General features: G+C 41.1%; 2 protein-coding genes across 2 annotated transcripts; both read left to right on the forward strand.

The window, feature by feature from the left end:
• Positions 1-2,144: 2,144 nt before the first annotated feature.
• On the forward strand, positions 2,145-11,309 carry cahz (carbonic anhydrase). The gene is made up of 7 exons (XM_054602376.1): positions 2,145-2,396; positions 3,343-3,540; positions 4,987-5,105; positions 6,353-6,445; positions 6,534-6,596; positions 6,719-6,874; positions 9,666-11,309. The coding sequence occupies exons 1-7, from the start codon at positions 2,363-2,365 to the stop codon at positions 9,783-9,785; spliced, it is 783 nt and encodes a 260-aa protein (XP_054458351.1). The 5' UTR covers positions 2,145-2,362; the 3' UTR covers positions 9,786-11,309.
• Positions 11,310-22,105: 10,796 nt separating this feature from the next.
• On the forward strand, positions 22,106-25,832 carry LOC129094131 (uncharacterized). Its single transcript, XM_054602166.1, has 5 exons — positions 22,106-22,398; positions 22,695-24,587; positions 24,673-24,771; positions 25,315-25,361; positions 25,759-25,832. Exons 1-5 carry the CDS (start codon positions 22,356-22,358, stop codon positions 25,786-25,788), a joined length of 2,112 nt encoding a protein of 703 aa, XP_054458141.1. The 5' UTR covers positions 22,106-22,355; the 3' UTR covers positions 25,789-25,832.
• Positions 25,833-26,125: the final 293 nt, after the last annotated feature.

Below are 26,125 nucleotides of genomic sequence, written 5' to 3' on the forward strand. Positions count from 1 at the left end.
AATGATATGTAACATACTACTGACTGTAAGTCGCTTTGGATAAAAGCGTCTGCTAAATGACTGTAATGTAATGTAATGTAATGTAATACTCAGTCCCCCTGCTGCTGTGAGGCAGCAGGTACAGAGGTATCAGCTGATGAACCACCAGACATCAGAACATCTTATTTCCTCTGGCTGTAATACCCTCTAACTCATCCTCCACATATGGTATAGTTGTATTGTGTGTTGTTATGTAGGTGGATGGGACTACAATCTCCATTCCGTTGTACAATGAAAATAAAATAACCCTGTAACCTGCTTAGAGGCTCCTGTTCTGTTACCATGGAAACAGTCACCTGGATAACTGAATACTGAAGAGAAGTTCTTATCTTGACGACTGGAGAAACAGGTTATTTTAATAGGTGCTCCTTTTATATATTGGAATGTATATACGGATGTTTATCCACAGCAGACATCAGAGGAACATATTGTTGGAACATGTAAGTCACAATGATCCCTCCAGCGGCCTGTGAGTGTAATCTGTGCTGGTTTGAGTTACAACAGGCTAAAAGAAGGGATGTCAGGGTTTTTTTTAAAATCCTAAACCATTTGAATTAATGTAGTATGTAATGCTTGTATGAGTTGAATGAATAATGAAACAGTTGGTGAGGGGGTGGGTGGGGTGATGTTCTCCATCAGGTCCCAAAATGTCTCTGTCCGGCCCTGCAGAGAGCCAGGGGCACGCAAATCGCATCCCGCGGCGCACGCAGCCTCCATAAAGCAGCAGGGTAACCGGATCACCGGATCACCGAGGTCAGAGGAGGCTGGCAAGAGGTGAAAGGAAAAATGTCCACCTCAGGATATTGCGCTAAAATCCCCCGGACCGGACCATCTTCAGGCGGCTCCGATCCAAACACTGATCCTGAGACAGGCTGAGAGCAGCGGTGGTGTTAGGATGGATGTGAGGATGGATGTGTGGAGGATGTGTGGAGGATGTGAGGAGGATGTGCACGCATCCATCTCTGCCAGGGAGCGACTCAGGGATGAGTAAATACAATAAAAAAACAGATCTCTTCAACAATCTGCCTCAGAATACACCGAAACAAAAGGAGTGGGCGGCGGGGAAAGGGAGAGGAGAGGAGGGAGAGGAGGGAGAGGGAGAGAGAGGAGAGGAGAGGGAGAGGGGAGGGAGGGGAGGAGAGGGGAGGAGAGGGGAGAGGAGAGAGAGAGGAGAGGGGGGGAGGAGAGGGGGAGGAGAGAGGGAGGGAGGGGAGGAGGAGGAGAGGAGAGGAGGAGGGAGAGGAGAGGGAGAGAGGAGGAGAGGGAGAGGAGAGGAGAGGGGAGAGGAGAGGGGAGGGAGAGGGAGGGGAGAGGGAGGGGGAGGAGAGAGAGGAGAGGAGAGGGAGAGGAGAGAGGAGAGGGGAGGAGGAGAGGAGGGAGAGGGGAGAGGAGAGGAGGAGGGGAGGAGAGGAGAGGAGAGGGGAGGAGAGGAGAGGAGAGGAGGAGAGAGGGAGAGGAGAGAGAGGGAGAGGAGAGGGGGGAGGAGAGGAGAGGAGGGAGAGGGAGAGGGAGGGGGAGGGGGGGGAGGGAGAGGGGAGAGGAGAGGGAGAGGAGAGGGGAGGGGGGAGGGAGGAGAGGGGAGAGGGGGAGGAGAGGAGAGGAGGAGGGAGAGAGAGGAGAGAGAGAGGGGAGGGAGAGGGAGGGAGGGAGGAGAGAGGGAGAGGGGGAGGAGAGGAGAGGAGGAGAGGAGGGAGGAGAGGGAGAGAGGGAGAGGGGGAGGAGGAGAGGAGGAGAGGGGAGGGGGGAGAGAGAGAGGAGGAGGGAGGGAGAGGGGGGGGGAGAGAGGGGAGGGAGAGAGAGGAGAGGAGGAGAGGGGGGAGGGAGGGGAGGAGAGGGGAGGAGGAGAGGAGAGGAGAGGGAGAGGGAGAGGAGAGGAGGAGGAGAGGAGAGGGGAGGGGGAGGGGAGAGGGGAGAGGGGGAGAGGAGAGAGGGGGAGGAGGGGGAGGAGAGGAGGGAGAGGAGAGGGGAGGAGAGAGAGGGAGGGGAGGAGAGGAGAGGAGAGAGGAGAGGAGGAGAGGGAGAGGAGAGGAGAGAGAGGAGAGAGAGAGGAGAGGGAGAGGGGAGGAGGGGAGGAGAGGGGAGGAGGGGGAGGGAGAGGAGAGGAGGACGTCCATCGTATCTCTGGATGGCTGCACCGTCCTCCTGAACGACACCCCCCCCCCCCGGTGTGAGCCTATATAAAGCCCAGCAGCAGCAGCCTTTCAGCCGAGTGTCTGTCACCAGATCATCACCATCATCTTCATCCATCTTCAGCCTCTCTCAGACCTGACCCTGGATTAATCAGTGTTTTGTCTTACCAGGATAGCACGCATTGGGAGCAGCCATGTCTCACGGATGGGGATACGGACCAACTAACGGTGAGGATCCCTCAGTGTGTGAACCGGACGGCAGGTTTGATGTGTAACAGGTTGAAACTCTTTACTCAGTGTTGCATAAGTGCAGATAGTATGCTGCAGTCAGTGAGTTGCCATTCCTCAAAAACATTGTCATGGCTTATTTCATTCATATTAAAGTAGCACACCTAAGTGCACCTTCAGGGGAAATGGGATTTATAGTGAATGAACAATTGGATTTTAAAATGAATGAATAAAACATTGTTCTTAAATATGTACCAGCTACCATGTAGTAGCTAAACATATATGAAACTCAACTTTTGAAAAGGGCGAGAGTTTGATCTAAACCATCAATGATCAATTTAATGCCAATAAATATTTTATCAATTTAATTAATAAATATATATTTTATTTAGCTATCGTGTGAAGGTTCTGAGCATGGCTTCTAATAAAGCAACAGAAGAATAGCATTATTACTAGCTATCAGTGGTTACATTTACTGTAAGTTACATTTACCCAAGGGGTTTGCTTAAATTGTATATAAAATAATGAGCCCATGCTGCATATTAAATACTTTTACCTTTGTTACTTAAAGTATATTTTCACTGATTCTGTATATTTACTTATTTTATACGCAACGTATTGCTACTTTTATTTGAATAAAGGAACTGAATTTCACATCGCTGCTGAGAAAACCTGAGAAGAATGTTTTGAATAATGAAGCTTTACTAATTTTCAGCTGTGGCAACATGTGAAGGATCTGAATACTGGTTTATGCACTGCTACCTGATAATGCCAGGCAAAGAAGGCATAAGAAAGGAGAATTACTTTCTTTGTCATAAATCTACAGCAAAACTTTAAAGAGGTTGGCGTTTAAGTGCTCCACACACGGAGCATAAGAGAATCGGACAAAGTACATGCTACTTACATATACTTGTTTAATATCTAATATTGGAATATGTATTTGCAGGACCTGAAAAATGGGCAGCAGATTTTCCTATAGCTAGTGGGCCCAGACAGTCTCCCATCAACATTGTCCCTAAGGAGGTCAGATATGACTCCACTCTGAAGCCTCTGAAAATCAAGTACGACCCCTCCGACGCCAACGGCATTCTCAACAATGGACACTCCTTCCAGGTGGACTATCTGGACGACACAGACAGCTCCAGTAAGCACAGTTCAGCTCCTAGTGTCACATAGACATATATACGTATATACATATATACATATATATATATATATAAATATATACCTCATATATTTACCTCATTTCAATGAACTCGTTTTTTTTCTTTTAACAAAACACTGAAATGAGCAAGATCTTGGGTAGATAATAATAATAATAATTATGAAACAGACTAAATTCAAATCATTCCCTCTTAACTAATAACAAATGTGGTTTGAATTGAAATCAAACACTTTTCCTAGGCCTGTTTACAAGATATTTAGTCAATGCTCATCTCAAATGAAACCATGAACTGCATCTTTGGATGGATGATTGAACCACACTAAATGGAAATTCCATTAGCATTACAATATTACAGTAATACAGTATTACAGTATTACAGTATTACAGTGGTAAACTTTATCTGTCTGTCTGGTTAGTGCCTCCACCCTGCTGTATGTACTGTAGCAGATAAGAGTGTATCTGGAGGCCAACAGGACATCTGCACCACCTCACCCTGCTGCACTGACACTGTTTATACAACATTCATCCAAGAGTGCATATCAATATCAATTTGTTATTTCTTTTTTTTTTTTTTTTTTTTTTACTTAATTTCAATGTTCAATGTTGTTGGGTGGTGTGTTAAGTGTCTTCTTTACCTTCTCCCTGAGCCACTATCCTAAACATAACTAGTTTTGTTGTTTAAACATAAGCAAGTAGTTTTGTTACCTAAATATAACCCTTTAATCAAACTACGAACGTTTCACAACCTTATGTTTATGTATGAGGACGTGTTGATCTCCTAATCGGGGGGGGACGGGACGTACATTTTAAAAGCATTCTTGCGGGTCTTAATAGAAGGTAGAAACAAACAATCAATGAGGACTTGTTGCATAAATGTTCTTTTTGACTTGACTTGACGAAGTTCCTACAGTGCCACTGAAGAAAATATACAACTGTTATACAACACAGGCTGAGTAGTACTAACCATGACCTTCACTGACCTTTAAGAGTTAAAGTCAGTGGAGTACCCCCTCAAATAGACGACACGGTAGCAGACATACTTTTTTTAACTGATAATGGATGTCTTGAAAGTAATGTTTCACAGTCATGGTTCTCTGTGTTTTTATGGTCAAAATTATTGAAATATACCATTAAAATGTACACCTCTGAACGAGAGACCTAATGAAACTATGCTGATTGCTTTGATGAACAGGACCACAGCATCAAAGGCTACACAGTTGAAATAAAATAGAAAGAATAAAAGCATTAAACATGTAATATAAATAAGTAGAAGTACTGGGATTATATACAACCAAAGTCCAAACATGTCATCACTGACTGTATGTGCAGGTTACTGACGAGCATAGACTTACTTCATTGTTGACGTTAAAGCTTTTTTCCCCTGAGTGTGTCTCTAATGATTTGGTTGTGTTTTGCTCTCACCAGCCCTGACTGGAGGTCCTATTTCTGGAACGTACCGTTTGAAGCAGTTTCATTTCCACTGGGGAGCCAGTGATGACAGAGGCTCCGAACACACTGTCAACGGCATCACGTTCCCCTGTGAGGTACTGAGACTACTGGATCGTCTGCTAACAACTACCACATACAGTAACAGGCCCTCAATCCATGTTACTGGATAAACCGCTACGTTGTGTGGTGTTAATGGTGGTACTAACCTATCTTTTTCAAGAGGCTTAGGCAAAATATATGAAAGTAACACTTCAAAATTTTACATATAGAGCCTTCCCTCAACAGAATTTAATTTATTGCGTGTGAAGAGGGTATTAACAGCATTTCTTCTGAGATTGGGACACAGAATTTACATATATAAACATAAAAAATTTAACTCAGGACCAGCATGTCTACAATCCTGACTGTGGCTCTGCCATTACGGTGCATTTAAGAGCAAGGGAATTGGTCACAACATTTTTAAAGATGCTCCTCCCACTCTATGCGCGCCCACGTTTTTGGATCTTTCAGAAAACGTCACACACCTTACGTAGGCCGCGTTATGTGACAAATGTACTTAAACTTAGACCTTCACCAAGGAGACAGTTGTTTGTGTCTGGTTTGAAACCAAAAGTCAATGTTGACTTACTTTAAGTAACGTAAGTAAACACTTAACGTAGGCCACATAACTGAAATTACGTAACAAATGTACTTAAACAAACACAGGACTTTCACACAGGAGGCCGCTGTCCATGTCCCCTGTGAAACCAAAAGACAACATTGACTTATTTCAAGTTGCATTAGTAAGTTGCGATAAGCACTTAATATACATAACATAGGCCACCTTACTAAAGTTGCATGACAAACTGGTTTATCTTAACCCAAGTTATGATCTTTTTGTTGCCTTAACCTAAGTGATGCTAAGGGCTCCTGACACAAGAGTCCGTATGTGACGAGTTAGGAATAGGAACGAGAAGCCTGGGCCTTAAAAGCATAGACTATATCTAGGAAGTGGACGAAGTCGTCGTGATGTTACCCATTTGTTTGTGTTAGCATTTTGACTGCGCCATCTTGGCTTTTTTGCAACCACTGTATGGAATTGACCATATTTGGACTGCTGGGGAGAGATGCAGTATATGGCTCTGTTAGCGGTAGCGACCTGTCAATCACAGTAGCCCCGCCCTAAAGCATACCCTACTTCATGGTCTATTTGACTCTAAATGGACCATCATTTACTAAATGAACATCATGGTGTAATGAAGAAGACTTGAAACTAGAGATGTCTCATAGACTTCTATACAGCCAAGGGAGTCACCCGAGGTTGCCAACTGCTTAAAATTCAAACTTCTTTTTTTCTTGTTAGCTTCACCTGGTGCACTGGAACACTAAGTATCCCAGCTTTGGAGAGGCAGCCAGCCAGCCCGATGGACTCGCAGTGGTTGGGGTCTTTCTCAAGGTGAGTCGTGGAAACGTGCTTTAAGTATTCATGCCCTGTATTTGAGTATTATAATTACAAATGCGTGTGTATCTGTGTTGTGCTCCAGATTGGTGCTGCCAACCCCAGGCTTCAGAAAGTTCTGGATGCCTTGGATGCTATTAAGACCAAGGTAACGAAAAATACTGTCTATGCACAGCAATGTATAAGCTTGGGAGACTAACAACTCCATGGTTAAGATTAACAAGGCGTAACAATGGCTTCCCTCTCTCTCTCCTTTGTTGACACCTGCAGGGAAAGCAGACCACGTTTTCACGCTTTGACTCAAAGACTCTTCTTCCTGGTTCTCTGGATTATTGGACCTATGATGGCTCTTTGACCACACCTCCCCTGTTGGAGAGTGTCACCTGGATCGTCCTCAAGGAGCCAATCAGTGTCAGCCCTGCACAGGTACTGATCTTTGCTTCATGTACATACACATATATATACTCCCTTTACCTTCATAAAATTATTACGAATTATGTAAATTATTCCACCTGATAAATTACACATTTTGAGTATTGATAAATTTGCATTTAACTACAGTAATTGTGTACAATGGCTATCCTTCATTCCTTATGAGCTTTGGTTGTATACGTTCTCAGAAGTTAATGCTACGCATCTGCCAGTCAGTATGGAGGACTAAATCTGAAATTCTATAAGAAGAATCAGTAAATAAACCACTCAGTGTTTAGATAAATAAAATAATAAGGAAATAAAAGCTTCAATCATCAAACAAATGTGCAGGTTTATTTGAAAATAAATAAATAATTACAGAAAAAGATAATACAAGGTACATTTATAGTGTTAGCATGCGTTGTAAACATGTGCACACCAGGCTAAATGAATTTATTTACTTTAACAAATACTAAAATGAATAAATAGGGAGATAAATAAACATTTAACAAAAAAGAATGAATCGAGAAATAAACAAATATGAAATAAATGTAAACAAAAATAAGTAATTTGTCAAATTATTAAATGGATTTTATTTTATTTTATCTATTTCTGTGTTTATTCAATTATGTATTTTCAAATGTATTTGCACATTTATTTGATAAGTGAGGCTTAATTAGTTCATTTAGTCATTTTTTTTAATTTTATTATTGTAATGGCAGCTTTAGTCCTCGGTAGTTCTGCACTGTAAAACAGAATAAAGAAAGAAATGCATGTAGTATTGAACTTTAGTTTGAGGACCAAACACTGAAACAACTGAACTGAATTACAGACTGTGGATTACACAATAGATATAATTTAAATATAGGAAGGTCATATGGGTGTTTCATTGCAAGTATAAAGTACATGTTTCTATGTGCTTAAACGTGCACTCAATAGCCTGTGTGTATTTGTGGCAGTCCTAAATACAGACATTTCTTCTTGGCAGCCCACCTGCTGTTATGTGGGTTGGACATGTTGCTTCAGTACAGCTTTTTTGATCACGTAGTCTGGAGAGACTGCTGACGGATTCTCCTGGAAGCTGAAGGAAAATCTACTTAAAATGAGATAATAAAGAGTTTGAAGTGTCAGGCCTTAGGGAGTATAATAAACCAAAAGACAGAGCCAGTCAATTACTCTAGAATTAAGAGAGTTAGAGGTAAAAAAGTTATTTCCTCGTTTTGCAGTATTGAAAAAAAGACAACTGATACGAACAGAGCTGGAATGTTGGTCCAAACATTGTGAGGGAAGGACAGAGGATGTCGCATGTGCACAGATTGTAAAGCCCTCTGAGGCAAATTTGTAATTTGTGATTCTGGGCTATACAAAATAAACTGAATTGAATTGAATTGAATTGTAAAGGTCAAGAGCGTCAGAAATCATATCGGGCTTCACAGCAGGGTGGGTCTGACCCTTCAGGGCCTTGTGTTTCACTTAGATTACACTGACTCCCTGTATCTCCAGTGAACAGTTTGCATTCTACCGCTTTAACATGACAAACACTGCCACCCCATACCTTCATGTGACATAAAACCCACAAGGACTGATGTTCAACTATGAAATGTGCCTAGGCAGAGAAGAAGAAGAAGAAGAAGAAGACAGTGAGCCTGCTGAGGGGCATATAATCCGGGCTCACCAGCTCGCTAAAGGCCAAATGGCTCCCTGGGGAGTTGTTGTTCACGCCACTCTGCTGCTTCAGTCGCTTCACACAAACACAAACACTCACATACGCTTTTTACACTCACCATTCCCCCTGACATGTGCACTTGTAACCAGTTGCTCAGTGATTTGGCTTAATTGGTAGAGGGAAGTGAAAGGCTGTTTCAGCTGAGGGATAATTTTCTTATACAGCTTAATGCTACTATGTCCCATATGGGACTAGATTCAGCATCAGCGGGGCTGTCTTTTGCTCCACCATGTGCAAACGGGAGATACCAACCACAGCAGGAGGTCGTGACTGTGACTGTGACTGCCGTGTTTTAACACCGGATTAAAGACATACTGGCAGCAGTGATGCAGATTATTGCATAAAATTCCACATTTCTTATTTAAAGGGGACACATCCTGCTAATTTTCAGGTTCATATTTGTATTTGGGGTTTCTACTTAAATATGTCTACATGCTTTAATGTTCAAATAACTTGTTGTTTTTCTCATACTGTCCGTCTGAATACACCTGTCTTCACCCTCTGTCTGAAACGCTCCGTCTAAGCGACTGTCTCTTTAAGACCCCGTCCAGGGAAAAGTCCACTCTTCTGATTGGCTTGCGAGAAAAATATGGTTCCCCTTTGCAGTCAAAACATTGACTTGGTTGTCTTATTTCACAGTTTGTGGGTTGGTAGGCACTCCAGATACCCAAATAAACTGAAAAAGTGTGTTTTTCAACAGATATCCCCTTTAACATTATCCAGGTACTGTCTCCATCAGTCCTAGGGACGGTGCATCAGGAGAGCGAACACCACTGTTTTGCCGTACTGTTTTTCCCTTCGTACATCGAGGTGCACTATGATTTGGCCAACTGAGGATACAAGAACTCATGGGAATGTTTCATAATTTTGGTTCCTAAGCAACACACACCCTGTGTCCATTTACATTAGAGGAATGATTCTGCAGACAGAAAATATTTTTTTCTGATTGAAAGGCAGGTGTTGGAGTTATACTTAGAAACAACACATGTGATAATTCACTTAACACAAGTGTTTTGGATTTCAGCGGCTGCCAGTCGTTTATCTTAATCATATTTCTCCTTGTCTCTCTTTCCTCGTTAGATGGCCAAGTTCCGCGGTCTCCTCTTCACCGGAGATGAAGAAGCTCCGTGCTGCATGGTGGACAACTACCGGCCCTGTCAACCTCTGAAGGGCCGCCAGGTCCGCGCCTCCTTCAAATAAACCCCCTGCTTCATCTAGGTGGCTTCCTTGCCCCCTTTGCTTATCCGTCCCTCCTTTCACCGAACCTCCTTACTCCCGTGTTCCTCCAAATGCAGTCTTTCCTTAGCTTATATCACTTAGCTTCTATTAGCCTTATTGACATCAACTTGAAAAGTAGAATACAAGACTTTACAGCTTACATTTTCTATGACATAGACTAACTGGATGTATCTTGAATTAAATAACTTTGAGGCATTTTTAAGCTTTGATGCTGTTTAGAAATAGGTCGCACTTATACCCAGATAAAATCCAGATGATATTTAGGGAACGTTTAATATAAACTCAGAATACAAATCTCATTTCAATCCGTCTAGCCGTTCTCTCGGCTACATGCAACTCAGCTACGTTCCTTCTCCTGTCCAGAGTGAAGTGTTGCACCTGAAGCTGTTTGGAAAAAAAAAAGATAATATTTTGATACATTTTTGTTAGCATTAATGCACTTAAATAAATATTAAAGAAAGACTTCTTAGGCAGCTCTATATTAAGGAATGATGCGTGCTATTTACTACAGATATAGGCAAAAGCCCATCTAGCCTATTCCACTAGGATGTAAGTCTTAATGACATGCAGGTAATATAAATTAATATTTCCTCAGTTATTTTTAATTTATAGACAATATGCTTTGCCTTGTTTAAAAAGCCTTCATCAACTTCCCAAAGCTGATTTGCTGCTATGCTTTACATTGTGTTGCTAATTGTGCAGCAGATAGTATGTTCAAGTTAACATTTTTATCGATGCCTCATTTTGTCAGTTTGGGACAAAGTGATCACACTGTGTTTGGTGCGTAACATTTTGCAGCGTTGACTTGTTGGCCACCAACAATCGTCTGGCAGGTACTTGTACGCAGGAAGGTTTTTAGACTTATGATCATCTCATGATGGTAATGCTTTGGAATGTTCCAGTATGTTGTGAAAGTCAGTCCTACAAAGCACTGGCGGATGGTGCAGCCTGAGGCCATGTCCACACTTGACTCACCTAATTCTATCAGTGACTCTACAGAGTCAGTTGATTTTTTATTAAAAGGAAAAAAAAAACTATAACAACTGAGCTACCTATCACCACAGTGCATTAAACATTGCCTTTAAGACTCACGTCAGACAAAGCTGTAAGTGGGAAAGAAAGAACTGAAAGGATCAATTTATTACTATATATAAACACACGCTACAGTTTTGACATAGGTCATAGAAATGATCATTAAATCTGTCTAGTTGGCAGCAATGTCATCACTTAATTTAACCGAAGTGAGATCAGTGGCAGATATTCTTAAGAGACCAGCGAAATGTTCATTTTACCTTTGCTTTTATGTCAATGCTATGAAACAATCAGCTGTCAGAGGGGGGTTATGGTGAAGTAGCTGTAACCTTTTACATGTGTGTCACTTAAAACTGCTGTCACAATACAGGTGGAAGAAATGTTTTTGTTTGTGAATCCTTCGTGTCATAATGGAAAAGAGTTTTATCAATAAATATTTGTAACTTGCAGAAATCTAAGAGTGTTCTTTTTTTTCTCACAACTCCTAATCACATACTTGGCTTACAACACAAACATCAAGACACATCACTCTACCAGTTTGAAATCAAACGCTGTGGACTGGTGTGATGCTCACCACCTTATTGTGAATGTGAGGAAAACTGAGGAAGTCAACTGGGGACCATAGTCCAGTAAGCATTCACAATGTACCCATTAATCAAGTTTCCTCATATAAATATCTTGGTGTCCACATTGACAGCTCGCTCACAAGGCATGTGATGTATTTTTTGTGAAGGGTTAGACTCTATGGTGTTAATAGTTAGTAGTTCTATCAAATTATTTTAGAGAGTGTAATTCGATATGGCACACAAGTATGGTATGATTATTATGTATTATCTGTGTTTATCACACCTGGTTTTATTATTGGTAACTATTGTCGACATGTGTATTTAAGCATGTTTATGCATGATTCTCCATGTGGATTGTGATGCTGGCAAGAGTATAGTGCGATGCAGTGGCTTCGACCCCAAGACAAATTTCCCTGTGGGACAATAAAGTATCTTTTCCTATCTTATCTTATTTCAATAAAGTATGATGCAAATTTAGCAAATGATGGTTCAATTAGGAGTAAACTACAAGGTTAAAAGGTTATTTTATTGTCATTGTACAACAGGGTTGCACAACGAAATGCAGATGATAGTCTCATTTTGCTACATAAGAAAGCACAAAAACACAAAAAAGACTACATTATAGGTGGAGGGTGGCGGAAGAATTATGGAGTCTCACAGCAAGAGGAAAGAAGCTGTTCTGAAGTCTCGTGGTTTGGCAGCTGATACTTATGTATCTCCTGACAGACAGTAGGTGGGTGAACAGGTTGCAGCTGGGGCGGTTTTGTCTTTTAATATCGTTTGAGCTCTTCAAAGGCACCTCTTGTCATCATTTTCTGGGTACCGTATTTTCCGCACTATAGGGCGCACTGGATTATAAGGCGCACTGTCAATGAATGGTCTATTTTCGATCTTTTTTCATATATAAGGCGCACCGGACTATAAGGCGCATTAAGCGAAACAAAACAGTCAGTCAGTCAAACTTCCTCCACTTCCGTACCATTGATTCATTAATGTTGAATTCTCTCGCAGCTGCTCTATTCCCATGTTCTACTGCGTGACTGATAGCCTTGAGTTTGAAGTCCGCGTCGTAAGCGTGTCTCTTGACAGGAGCCATGTTGGGTCCTTATACACACACACTGTAATATTATGGTGAAGCACAGTATGTATTACTCCGCGACGCTCCTGACTACGGTAGCCGTAAAGCTGCTGCGGTGCGGCTTTGTAGTTTACCAAAGTCGTACTAAAACATGTTGACAGAGCGCCGTGTACCACACAAAATCGCTTCGAGGTCAGTAAGCACAACCAGAATTAATCCATATATAAGGCGCTCCGGATTATAAGGCGCACTGTCGTTTTTTGAGAAAATTAAAGGCTTTTAAGTGCGCCTTATAGTGCGGAAAATACGGTAGTTTTAATAATTTGCTGTAGAGCTCTCCTGTCATAAAGCAGGGTATATTTAAGGGCGTGGCTACCTTGTGATTGACAGGTTACTACCACGGCAACCAGTTAATTGTCACATTTTGGTCGCCTAAAAATGTCTCATTCAGCGTTGCACTGAGCTCCACCCTCTTGTGTCCCTTCTGGTTGCAAAAAAACAAGATGGCGCCAGCTAAAATGCCAAACTAGAGGCTTCGAAACCGCAGCCCAGCCCAATTGGTTATGTCACCATGACTACGTCCATACAGTCTAGGGATAGTCCACAGATATTGCACTGTTAGCCATGCTGGTAATGTAGGCATGTCTGTTGGTCCACCACATTGGTGCAGACTGAAATATCTTACCATTGAAAGGCTTGCCATGATATTTTGTACAGATATTTATGGTTTCCAGAGGATGAATCCTAATGACATTGGTTATCCTCTGACTTTTCCTATAGCGCTGCCATAAGGTTAATATTTATGGTTTTGGGTGAATTCTTCTCAACAACTGTTTGATGGATTGTCATGTCATTTTGTTGCCCTTGGTTTTCCTCTGACTGCCAGGTAAATATTTTTAATTTGTCCAATACTTTGGTTTATGACCACAGCTGTGTGTTTAGTGCCAGTAAACAAATGTTTAAACTAAAATGGTTTATGTCTAACATTATCTGCTTAACATCGGCATGTTAAGATTGTCATTGTTAGTATGTAAGCATTCTGATGTTATCATTTCACATTGATTCATTCATTAAAGATTCTAACAGATGTAGTTTATACCTTTGAAAGATGCCCAAGTTCAAAAGTACAACTTTATGTTGGTTCAGTTTTATCACTTCTATTGGGTCAAAGAAATGTACCTCGTTATACAAAATCTTAATGAGGGAGGATGAGGGTGCTTTTCTTGTAATAATTAATGAATTATTTAAGTATGAATTAAGCCTCTATTATAAATCATTTGACGCATTTGGGGTTAGTGATATTGGCTAGTGATGGCCTTATGTAACAATGTTTGGCTGTTTGTTTGTGACTCCTTTGTGCGAGTCCTCATCATCACAAACCATTAGCTGGACGGTCTTTGTTGGACATTCAACAGTCTCTGACAGTCTCTTTCAGTGTCTCTGCTGCAGCAATGGACTGAAGGGAGAGAGGATGGCTGGCACTAAGAAAAAGAAAAATCACAAACAAAGAAAACGTGTAATGAAAAAAAGGACATATTTAGTTTTTTTTCCAATTCTTTTGTATATATGACAAACATATGAGGGCAAAGCTCAAATATACAGAACTTTTTCTCGCACAATGGGAGAAGTTTGCTGTCAGGGCTCTCTGCCAGAAAGGGTTTATTTGAACCCAAAACATGATACTTTTTTTAAAACCCAACTCAGAAGGTCTGTTGCCTAAACCTAAAGAGATTTCTGACAAGGTGCGACCAGCTTTGGTTAGAGTTTGATTGACAGATTGTTCATCCAATCACTTGCCAAGTACTTTTTTTTTAAAGTCCCTCCCCTTTTCAGAAATGCTATCAATGACAGCTTCTCGTATGGTTCTGTGTTAACAAACCGTCTGGCTATTATGATACAAACTGGTGGGCAGAACTACAAAAATATTGATTGTGGAATTATCTAACTTGCCATACTGTCTTCTTAATGGTCCACCCTCTCTCCAGGCTTGCCTTGTCTATGTCTGCTTCAGCCTGATGAATGTGGAAGTGATATTAATGAGAGGACAGATGACCCAGAATTGGCAGCAGCACCACAGAGATACAAAAATGGCTAACAATGCCATGTCCACTTCAAAGGCAAACTGGGGACATTTACTGTGTGTGTGCGTGCGTGCCTGTCAGGTTATGAAAGGGGCTTTGATGAGTCTCCATGGGCTCTCTGCTTCACAGACCAGGCCACTGTTTTAGAGAGAGCCGATGGCAGACAGAGGGGAGGAGGGAGAAACTAAAGGTGGTTTGGAGTTTGTGAACATGAGGGTCGTGTTGTGATAGCAAACACATGATTTTTGTTAATCTGCTGCTCTACAGACTCTGCCCCGCTATGATAGAGAGATGCATGACTAATCCTCTGTGTTAACTCCAAATATTATGTAATGAGGATTCCCTCACCAACTCCCCCTCTCTGACACCACAGGCGCCCCTCCCCCCGTGTCCCACAGCAAAACACAATGCTGCTCTCTCCATGGCTGAGTGACAACAGTAACCATGACAACTGCATGTTCATATCATAAAATATAAAAGGGGGGTTGTAGAAACAGCCTTCCGTTGGCACAATTTAGGGGCTGACCTGAGCTATGTGTTTATCTGTAAACAGAACTGCTTGTCCTTATGGAACCACACCTTGATTATTCCGCTGGGGGTCATGGCATTAGAAATATTTCTATATGTAAATCAGTGCAAAAAAGGGCTTTGCAAGGTATTTACTGGGTGTGCACAAATATTCACCAAGGTCGGCTACAGTGGGGGTCATGGGATGGGAGCCATGTAAGGCTCGCTGGAAGATGCATATAGTTAAGTTATGATGATGATGATAATAATAAACTTAAGTCGTATAGCACTTTTCTTAAGGATATAAAGTGTTTCACAATAATACAAAAATACAATATAGATAAATATATTGCCTCAGGTGAAAACCTTTTTTAAAGAAAAATGTTAAGATGTGATTGAAACGATTTGATAGATGTAGCCCGATAGCCCTTACTGAAGGTATGGCATGCCCCGTGCTCGTGGGAACGCATTTTACGCAAACGGAGTAGAGGCTGATGAGTAAACCTGCAATGATGAGTGAAATGTAACGGGACTTTACAAGTCCCAATGCAATTCCTAATGACCTGACTTGGGGGCAGGATGTAAATGGAGAACAGTATCGGACCCAAGTTGAACCCTTGAGGAACGCCATGAGTGATAAAGTGGAAGAGAAAATGAAAGAGACATGCTCTACCCATGGACAGATCAGCACACTACCACCTACACAAGCCCCCCCGCCCCAGCTAGTAGATCATAGTGGTCTTAGTTGACTAAGCTGTCTTTTGTCGATAAGTCACAACTCAGTTTTGCAGATATGTTATTTAAATCAATTTATCTCCAAATAGCTTGAGAGTTAGTCAATTTTTTGCTTAGAACCCGTGATCATTTTTTTATGGAACAATTATTCCCTTGCTGAAAAATCAAACAGTATATTAAATTCAGCATCTTCTTTGTAAAGGTTCTATCTGGATGTCCTTTAGCACTGAATTTGGTCACATATGACCCAAGAGGCTTCATTATAAATGAACTGATGACCACGTCTTCTAGACCAATCGGAGTCTCGTCCAAGTCTAGTTGCTTTAAATTAAGGACTCCACTTGTATCATGTAAAATGACTGCGCTGAATTTATTACATTAGTCAAGCATTTTTGTTGAGTTTATAATGTAAGAAGTTTATCATAATGTGATAACTTATAACATTAGTTCATGCACAAAAGCGTTATTACGTTATGTGATCATGTTTTTCTTACATAAAATGCTGATTATTACATCATGAGCTTTTATTACATTGATATTCTTACTTTATGAGTTGCAGGGATGGCTTTTTTTTGTAGCCCAACCTCAGAAGTAAGCATTCCACTAGTTCCCTTGACAAACATCCAATGGGATGTTTCAATTAGATTTCTTTTTTCTTAAGCAAGATAATCTTCATAAATGACCAACACTTTTATAATTCCTGAAGCGTGAGTGCTATCGGCAGAAGTAAAAAGCTATTGCTAGGCTAGCGGAGTATACACAATGACACTGTAAAGCATAATAAGTTATGGAATGGGTAACTGATATGGAAGAAAAGAAGGTTGACAAAAAAAGCTATTTATCTGGGATGAACTAATTATATGCTCTTGGTCAAAAGACGCGTTCACATTGTCCTACAACTTTGGGTTTGAAGAGGCGTAAAGGTCTGTACTCACCAGGGGCATTACCATAAACACCATGAAAATGCAAAATACTCTATTCATTCATCGCTGCCGGTAGCAGCAAACTTTTTCAATCAAATGTTCCAATAGATAAGCGCAGGCACAAAACAAACTACCTGATTTACATCGGACTACAGAGCCTCCATGTTGTTTTACACTGAAGTTCACAGTTTGAAAGTCCAATGGGTGGGTGGGTGTCGTAGGGGTTGGATAGGTCAAACAAACACAGGACTTTGACCCAGGAGACCACTGACCGTGTCCTCTGTTAAACCAATAAAACGTTGCATTTTTTTAACTTGGTTTTATTACGTAAAATATGTACTTAACTAACGGCACTTTCATTAATTATTTTGCGTAACTGTTATGTCCCCTTTTACGTCTAGGGGAAAAAGGGGGTGACGATAACACAACAACCAAAGATCACGGGTCAAAAACGGAAGAAAAATAGGATTTAGTCACAAACTCGGGTGCAAACAAAGGTTCTCAAACAAATGTGGGAGAGGATGGGACAAAAATGGTCGTGCCAAACTAATATAAATGAATATAACAAAAGGAGGCCTGGCTAACTCTCTCTGAAAACAAAACACAATAAAAACAGCTTTACTGGCTTTTCTAATAAGTCTTTCTCCAAAACAAAATACAGGGGTGGCATCGGCCAATAAACCTAGTGTGTCTATACAAAAGTGAGCTACGTGAATGAAAGAAATGTACAGGGTACCCCAAAACTCACCTAGTCCTCAACCTCTCATCACAAACCTTAAACACTTTGCTGCACATCTCACTCAGTATGAGAACAAAAAACCTGAACTTCTCAGGCTTCCTCCTTTTATTTAGGGCAGCATGACTGGGCTGCACAGGTGGAAACATTACATTACATTACATTACATTACAGTCATTTAGCAGACGCTTTTATCCAAAGCGACTTACAGGAAGTGGAAACCAATCACCTGGAGAGAGAGAGAGAGCGAGAGAGTGAGAGAGAGGAGGGGAGAAAACACACACAGACGCGTCGCCCCTGCCTGACACGTAACAGTAACATACATACTTATTTGAACAAAAGCCGAACTGTTTCCTAAACCTAACCAAGTGGAAGTTTAAATTTTAAGTTTTGAATTTTGCAAAGACACTGTAACATTTTTAAAACTGTGCAAGGGATATTTATGGCCATGGATTAAACGATTGTAATGTATCCTTGGTCTAAATTGTATGTTGACACAGCAAACTAGCCCTAATCCACAGTGGATCCAAAAAATGAATAAATGATGTCTTTTTCTAACCACTTCTCCATGATCAAGATGGAAATTAGGTCATGAGGTCATGAAAAGATGACGAGGAATCAGGAATTCATCCATTTCTCTTTTGGATATTTGCTTGTCAGTAATTGCAGGGATTCTGTCTAAAGCTGTATATGAGAGAGGTTTCAAATGTTGATAAGTTTTAACATTATTTAGCATGAGGTTGAGATAACAGCACCTACATTATAATGGACAGAGGGCTTGATGAAGAAAACAGTTAGACTCTTTCTCTTTGTAATGATGGCCATCATTTCTGTTGGTAAGCATTGTACAGAAAGATAACAAACCAACAGTTTATCCTTATTATCGCACCCTCTGTATCTATAGATCAAATAAAAGTCATTGCACCCGTAATGTTGTAAAAAATACCTGTGACTGTGACTGTGGTTGAAAGAATTGTGTATGTATACAAAGTTGTAATTTTGTTCTTAAGGTGGACGAAAAGAGATAAGGTTATGGAGTTTGCCATGTTAAATCTTTCCACTTGGAGAAGGATAGAGGTGTGATGGGTAAAGAAGCCCCCCTTAAATACAAATCAATTTACTGTCGAATTAATTTAATGAGTTTAGCATGTGCAGGATCATGATTCATAAACCAACACACTGTTGAAATAAATAAATTGGTAAAATAGCCAGTTTTGTTGTAATAGTATAAAAAACTGAAAAATGGGGGAACTAAAACAAACTAAAATCCCAATAATCCCAATAATCCCATTAATGGATTATCTAGACTTGAAGTTTAAATTCCCTCAAACTGGTAGTTTTTGTTTAAGGACGTCTTCCTCCAGCGAGCTCGCTAAAAACGTTGGCCTATTCTAGGTAGCAAGCTATGCTAAGGATTGCCATCACCAATAGACAATGATCGCAAGTGTCGTTGTTGAGAATGTAAACAGTTGTAGCTCAGAGGCAGAGAAGAGCCGGGGGGGAAACATGGCCACTCTGGTTTGAACAACCTTTTTGATTGTTGAATTTGACAGAAATGGATTTAGCATCCTCAATAATAAAACTCTCAAATTTCGTAGAAATTGGTCAAGCATTTGCTGAAATCCTGTCCATGAAGGTGATTATGCTAATGAATGCTAATTAGGCTACTTATGCTAAATTACCAACATATGCAAGTCAGTATCCTGCAGTTTCTAAATGCTAAGGACCCATTCTGTACATCTCTAACATAAAACTTTGGGGTACTCAACATTTCCGTGTTCACAATAGGGTTCTTTTGTAGACTATGGAACGGTTCTAGTGGAATAAATCTGAGGAATGCAGCAATTCAAATGAAATGTCATAGTTCACTACACTAGACCATACTGGAGCCAGTATGGGCCAGTATGGTCCCCTGGGCTTTAGAACGCAGAATCAGTACTCTCTTTTAAGTCCCTTCTTAAAACCCATTTTTACAGTAAGGCTATTATGTGACGTCTTCGCTTTACTGATTTACTTTGTTATTGATAGAATTATTTTAATTCACAAAATTATTTTTATGTTAATGTTTTTTTACTTATTTTATTTGGATTTTTTTATCGCATCGATTGGTTTGATTGTTCTATCTATTGTACTGTTTTATCTGGGTTGAACTCTTACCTTAGTTTGTCTGCTTAGTTAGGCCTCACTGTTGAGCTTCCTTTTGTTTTATTTCCTTGCTTTTGCTGCTTTGTCAGTCAAAGCACTTTGTAAACTCTGTTTTAAAGGTGATAAATAAATAAAGTTATTATTATTATCATCCCTCATTAACAAAGGGGTCCAACAACTTTATTTAATATGCAAAATAATGCCATAATGCTGTTTTTTTTTTCTATTATTGCGTACCACTGTTTGGTTTGGTTTCTGTCATTACCAAAGGTCAAACTGAAGGTACCATCTTTTCCTTCTGAATATGTTTACAGTTCCAACATTGACACTTAGATATTACATCAAACACAAACATACTAAACACCACCAGACTTCTAGACTGCACTGTAAATCTCCAATGAAAAAAAAAAGAAGAATGATGGGAAAGTTGGTGTTTATTCCTAAATGTATCTTGTCTGAACAAGATAATTAATTTATGAGGCATTAGTTATGCAAAATGACTGGTGTTAAAGAATGAGAACCTAGAGCCATAGCATCCATGTTACACATGAAAGATCCTGTCATTGATGAATTGAGTGATTGACATGTTAGTAATAGATAAATCATCACCTACAGATGCTCTTAGTGCTTAATTGTATATTGAAATAACTGCTTTAGGAAAATAATATTTAATGAGTAGGTGGAGGAGCTATGGTATTGAAAAACTGTGCAGAAATAATCCAGTCAAATGTCTGATGGAAGATTGAAAAGAGAAAGCCAGCTGAGCCCTTAGTTGTCTAACGGTAGTTTGGCTCCATCTAGTGTGTGATGGCTAACTGTTGCCCCTGAGCTACAGAGCTCCAATCAGCTGATGTCGCGCACACTTGAATGATCAGCAGCTACTTAAACTCAGGTGTGTCAGCTGCTCCCGCTTAATCACGTTGCTCTGTGTTTTTCACATCCAAGTTCTCAACAAGGTAAAATGACTCGACATTTTCATCACAACAAAAATGCATCTGAATGATTTGGAAGCATGAATCCCCTCTTTAGGTATTCAGTTAGGGGTTTTTGTTGAGACTTGTCTTGCATGATTGATTGATTGATTGATTTACTGTTCTTCACTTTAGATCAGAGCTTCAAGCTTCTTGAATGAATGTTTTGGTACACTTATTCACATAAAGTTCAGAATGCAGCATGACTTTAGAAACTTGAATTTATTTAAATGGGAAAGGGCATGAGAGAGTCAGACAGAACCATTAAACACTATGTACAAAAGTGACTGAAGTGACTGAAATTTATGTAAACATGCGCTATCATGCTCATTTTCAGGTTCCTACTGTCCATGAACAGTTTATATGGACATAAAGCCCCCCCGTCCTGTAAAAGTCCAGTCTGCTTTGATTGGCTTGGAAAAAAAATATGGTGCACCTTTACAAAGAGATTTCTGAGACTGCTTGTGACCTAGGAAGGGGAGAGAAATCTGTCTGGCTTGTTTCACTTTTTCTGATTTAAGCAGCCCATAAAAGACTACAGATCAGTTTGTGGGTTGGTAGTCCTTCTATATGTACACAAGCACTGAAAAGGCAAGTTTGTATTGAAGAGACTCCTTTTAAGATTCTAAAACAATTTCTTATATCCATACATATGTAGGTCACTAGCCACTAAGACAAAGGGCATTTTCACAGGGGAGCCATTATAATTTGGTGAAGGGATAAGGCTCTTTTTCATTAGTGCCCTAGTAAACCTAATATTGTGTCCACTATTGAGACAACATGTGCAATACCAAGCCCCTGGAGGTGAAGAACATGCATTGAATGAAGCAAATCTTGAAATGCAAAACACAAGTTTGAACGGGTATGAAGAGCATGATATGTCAATGTAAATTCCTTTTGTCATTTTCCTGCAGCAGCATGTCTGAAGTGGGGTGTTCAGACTCTGTTATGGGCTTAGATAACGATTCACTGGGTTCTCCTTGATTATTATGTAGCTTGATGAGGGCTGACTTAAAGTGGCCCTATTATGCTTTTCCACTTTTTCCCCTCTTCTTTAGTGTTATATATATTTTTGTACATGTAAAAGGTCCGTAGAGTGTAAAACCTGAAGTCCACGTCTAAAAGGAGTTACCCTCCCCCTCAGAATCACTGCTCCTGAGCTGCCTGAAACAGCTCCATTGAATTCTCTTCACTTTCGTAATTTTATGATTTCACAATGTTACCGAAATCACGTAAAACTCTTCGGCTAGTTTGGCCCTCAAACAACAAAAGAGAGATGGAGCCGAAGCTCTGGAGGAAGAGTTTTTTTGGGGGGGGGTTTTCACCTGGAAAAAGGCATAATAGGGCCTGTTTAATGCTACAGTTTACTTATCAACAGTGATAATCCAGTGCTGAAAATAGTCCTAAACAAAGAACCATTTCCTCATGTTTTCTAAAATCTACAGTAGCCAGCTGTTTTAGGAAATGACTGATGATGCACAACTGGCTAAAGTCCTTCTTCCTCCAGCTTTTGGTAGGTTTAATATGGCAGCAACGGCTGCTGTCAACAGACCTCCGCCCCCTCATCCAGGACCAAATGGAGGGAACCCGTACGCTCACGCCACCAATGGTGAGCCAATATCTCAGCCGCAAGACCCAGGACTGCACGGCTCCAGCCAGGATCCAGGACCTCCATCCTATCCCCAACACCATGTCTCTGCCCGGCCTGTCTTCTACGTCCATGCTCAACCTCCCCTTTCCTCCAATACCAGTGGCCCATGCCCTTCTCCTATAACCCCTATGCGGGCTTCCCAGGCATGGGTTAGTCTTCATGTTTTTTTTTCCTCTTATTTTTAAGTTTGGTAGTTAGGTTTTAGACATTACACTGATTTCTCTTTTTTCAATTACCTTATTTGAGGTGAAAGATAAAATGTTTTTTCCTACTGGGTTTAGTTTGTTTGATACAAGTGCTGGTCAATAACATGAACCTTTTCTTGTCCAATAGTCCTGAGATGTTATATTTATTGTAAGAAAATGTGATATTGTAAGGTAGTGTTTATTGGACATGAACCATCATCTCAGTTAATTTGACCATTCCTGTGTTTCTTCCTCACTAGGCTATGGTATGGTAATGCCCCCATTCCCTCCTCCTCCTCCCTACATGGAGGCTCCAGCTTACATTCTGCCCCACCCCCACTTTCAACCAGTCGACTACAGACGTTTGCTGCACCCCCAGGTCCACGCTCCCAGTGCACCCTACCAGAACCCTAACCAGGTCCGCAGAGTCCGCCTGCCTCAAACGGGCCCTGTTAGAGAAACTGTGAACTCTGAGGTCCAAACGGAACCCACACAGAGAGGCGTAGGCGGCTATGGTGAGGAAAGCCCACTTGTCGGCACAGATTCTGGGCGTGGAACCGCCTCAAACTCTCCATCACCCTCAAGCTCCACCTCTGAAAAACAAGGCTCTGACGTGGTTGAGAACTATATATTGCCAAGCGTCAACCAGGTCAAAAGGACGAGCACAAGTAGTTCAGTCAAACGCTCCTTTGCCGTCTTGCATCCCACGGAAACGAAGACTGTCCAGGAGCATATCAGAGCAACTCTAGAAAAGCAGCAGAGCCTTAAAGACTGTGTCGGTCAGGAGAACGTTCCCCCTTGCAGAAACGCTCACTGCAATGTGTGGTCAGTGAGTTCTGCAGATAGTATGGTTCCTGTGTGCAGCTCTTCTCAACAAGAAGAGGAGGTTGTCAAAGAGAGACGCGTCTCTGTTCCTGACATTCTAATGAGCTGGGGAGTTGGCCCACCGCAGGCAACAACGTTGACGATGCCCGGCAAGCTGCCTCAGAATGACCTTGGAACTGAAGTAGAGCATGATCAGTCCCTTTATAAGAGTCCAGCGGTGGCTGAGACTGCTTTTGCTGATGATGCTGAAGGTAACTTAAGCTCAAGGGACAGTGCAACCCTTTTCAAGAGCCTCAAAAGGAGAGCTCTTGAAGAGCAAATGATGGAATCCAGTAGAGAAAATGAGTCCATGGGATTGGTTGGCTCTGTTAGAAGTTGCCCACCCTACAGAGATGAACTGCTACATTACCTAAACGCTTCTGATAAGCTCCCTGACAACGAGCAGGAAAATGGCAGCGAGACAATTCCACACGAAGACACTGCAGACATCATTCCCTATCAAATGTCTTTAAGTAGTGGTCAGATGAAGAGACAAATGAATGAGTCTGTTTGGTCTGTGGAGTCTCTGACACCCTATATCCCCACTAAAGAGTGGCTGCTTCAGAACACCACGTTTGAGAATCAAGTAATCGTCGAGATAATGGAGGAAGCTGAAAATGGTGGACTGTTAACCCCGAACAACCCAATTGTCAAAGCTGGTAAAGAGAGGAGGCAGACTCGCAGGTATTCCTCTTCTGACTCTATTCCAATGTCGGACAGCTGGCTCGTTTTCAGTACCCCCGCTGGGAGGCCAAAGAAGCCAGAAATGGAGAGTGAAATCGATGCGTCTGAAATTGGATCAAAAAAAGGCCAGAACATGGCTCCTTCAGAAAAGGATTCCATCACTTCCCCGACTCAACTGCCGCCGAGCAAAACCGTTTTATCTACTGCCACTGAAGAGGATGTGGATAAAAATAGGTCTTCTGAACCGGAGGCTAATCAAAGCCCAAACCAGGAATTGCTAATTGTAAATGAGCAGCAGGAAAAAACTCTCCTCTTAAACTCTGCGGCAGCGGAGAAGATCACCACTGCACGGCAGCTGGTCTTCCTAAAGGGAGTGGACCTGGAGGCGGAGGATGAAGCATGCGGGAAGGAAGAAGTCAGCCAGCTGAGAAATGAGCAACTGTGTGTCCCGATGGCAGACCATAGGATGGCCAAAGTGTCCCCGTCAAAGGGTCGTTTGGTGGACTGTGGTGTCCAGTGCACAGGATTACAGGAGCGGAACTGTGACTGCGAGGTGACGAAGAGCAGAATGGGACCAGGCAGAAGGCATTATGTTAAATACACAGGTGATCTTCTTCTCGATTTAACCATGACAGACTTGTGCTGCGCTCAAGAAATAATTTGTATAGTGCTTTAAATCTTATCTTATAGATAAGAGGAAGGCAATCAATGGCCAGGGTGAAGGATTCAGCATGAAGGGACAAATGCAGAAAAACCACAAGAAGCCTCACTGGAAGAACAGGGGTCAAGGTAAAGCAAGTGATCTAGAGTGGGTGTCGCAAATACAGCCTCCATCAGGTCAGTTTAGTTAATCACCAAATTCCTGCAAGACCACATCTTTTTTTTCTTTTTCTTTTTTTTTCAGAAAATAAAGACATGGTTGTAATGAATACTTTCCAGAATAGGCTCGTATACAAAACAAAGAACTGGTCTATGCTGTATTTTTAACCGGAATTCATAGGTGTGAAAAGGAGAATGACAAGGCCTGAATGTTTTAAATATATGTTTTTTAATAATCCATCCAAATAGAAAGTACCAAAAGGCTTGAACATTTGAAAGCATCCCTCGCCCCAAACATCAAATTAAGATTCAAATGTCTCACTAGAGCCCACAAGTAAATGATGCATTTTTTTCAATCGATTGAACCCGCCCACTTCAAACCAGTAAGAAAGGTTACAGAAAAACACAAACTTTAGGGTTAACTGTCTGGACTTTGGCACAAAATGGTGTGATCATGTAGGACCCTAGGATGATCATAGTGTACTCTTAAAACATCTTTGTTTATGTCTACAGAAAAGCCGTGCAGGAAGACTACAACGGATACTATGGTAAACGCCAAGGTGAGAATCCCAACTTTGATCCCCTCTTGTGTCAGGATGGGTGGTGGTGGTGGTGATCATGAGGTGCAGATTGGTTTTAAAACTGAAATCTCTTTGGTCTGGTTTGTGTAGATTGGTGGGATTGCAGTACAGATGAAAAATCCACACACATCAAATAAACTGTTAATTGCTAATGGATGAAGAAATTTAACAGGACCTGTCCTTTCTATTAATTCTACCAGTAGCTTCAAATTTTAATTCACTGCTTTGAATGCTGTGTCTGTGTAAAAAGAAATGAGGGGAAAATGCTACTAGACTTAATTACATTGGACAAAAGTACTCACTTTCATGCAAAATGTCTTAATGACCTAAAGAGATGAAAACCGGCATTCTTTGAACACCTCTTTGCTTCTTCCAGGTGGAAATGGAAGGAACTTCTGAGCACTGACTGCACACTACAAGACAACGCTTGGTTTTAAAGATTAAATTGAATATTTAAAATTAAAAATGTAATAATCCTATTTTTCAATAAATGTTTAGTATGTTCAATATTCAAAGTTTTGAGGGTTTTTTTAAACATGGTTTATACTATCTTAAAAGCAAATGAGGGTTAATTTATCATTTTACACAGTGAAAGTTATTCTCCCTTTCTCAATGTTATTTTTGGATTATAATTCCTGTTTGTACGTGAAAGGCACCCGTTTACTTCATAAAGTAACTTCAAAGAGCAGGTTCACTTCCTGCCGTTTATATTTCTTGAGAACCTGTCCATTTGAAACCTTGCA

Source organism: Anoplopoma fimbria, chromosome 8, assembly GCF_027596085.1.
Source record: "Anoplopoma fimbria isolate UVic2021 breed Golden Eagle Sablefish chromosome 8, Afim_UVic_2022, whole genome shotgun sequence".
NCBI classification, from domain to species: Eukaryota; Metazoa; Chordata; class Actinopteri; order Perciformes; family Anoplopomatidae; genus Anoplopoma; species Anoplopoma fimbria.

What these genes read in the sequence shown, in the direction of transcription:
- cahz (XM_054602376.1), top strand. Translation starts at nt 2,363, where the DNA reads ATGTCTCACGGATGGGGATACGGACCAACTAACG. An exon ending in GGGATACGGACCAACTAACG is followed by an intron (nt 2,397 to 3,342) that starts GTGAGGATCCCT and finishes ATGTATTTGCAG; the next exon opens with GACCTGAAAAATGGGCAGCA. An exon ending in TCAGTGTCAGCCCTGCACAG is followed by an intron (nt 6,875 to 9,665) that starts GTACTGATCTTT and finishes TTTCCTCGTTAG; the next exon opens with ATGGCCAAGTTCCGCGGTCT.
- LOC129094131 (XM_054602166.1), top strand. Translation starts at nt 22,356, where the DNA reads ATGCCCTTCTCCTATAACCCCTATGCGGGCTTCCCAGGCATGG. An exon ending in GCATTATGTTAAATACACAG is followed by an intron (nt 24,588 to 24,672) that starts GTGATCTTCTTC and finishes CTTATCTTATAG; the next exon opens with ATAAGAGGAAGGCAATCAAT. An exon ending in CTGGAAGAACAGGGGTCAAG is followed by an intron (nt 24,772 to 25,314) that starts GTAAAGCAAGTG and finishes TTATGTCTACAG; the next exon opens with AAAAGCCGTGCAGGAAGACT.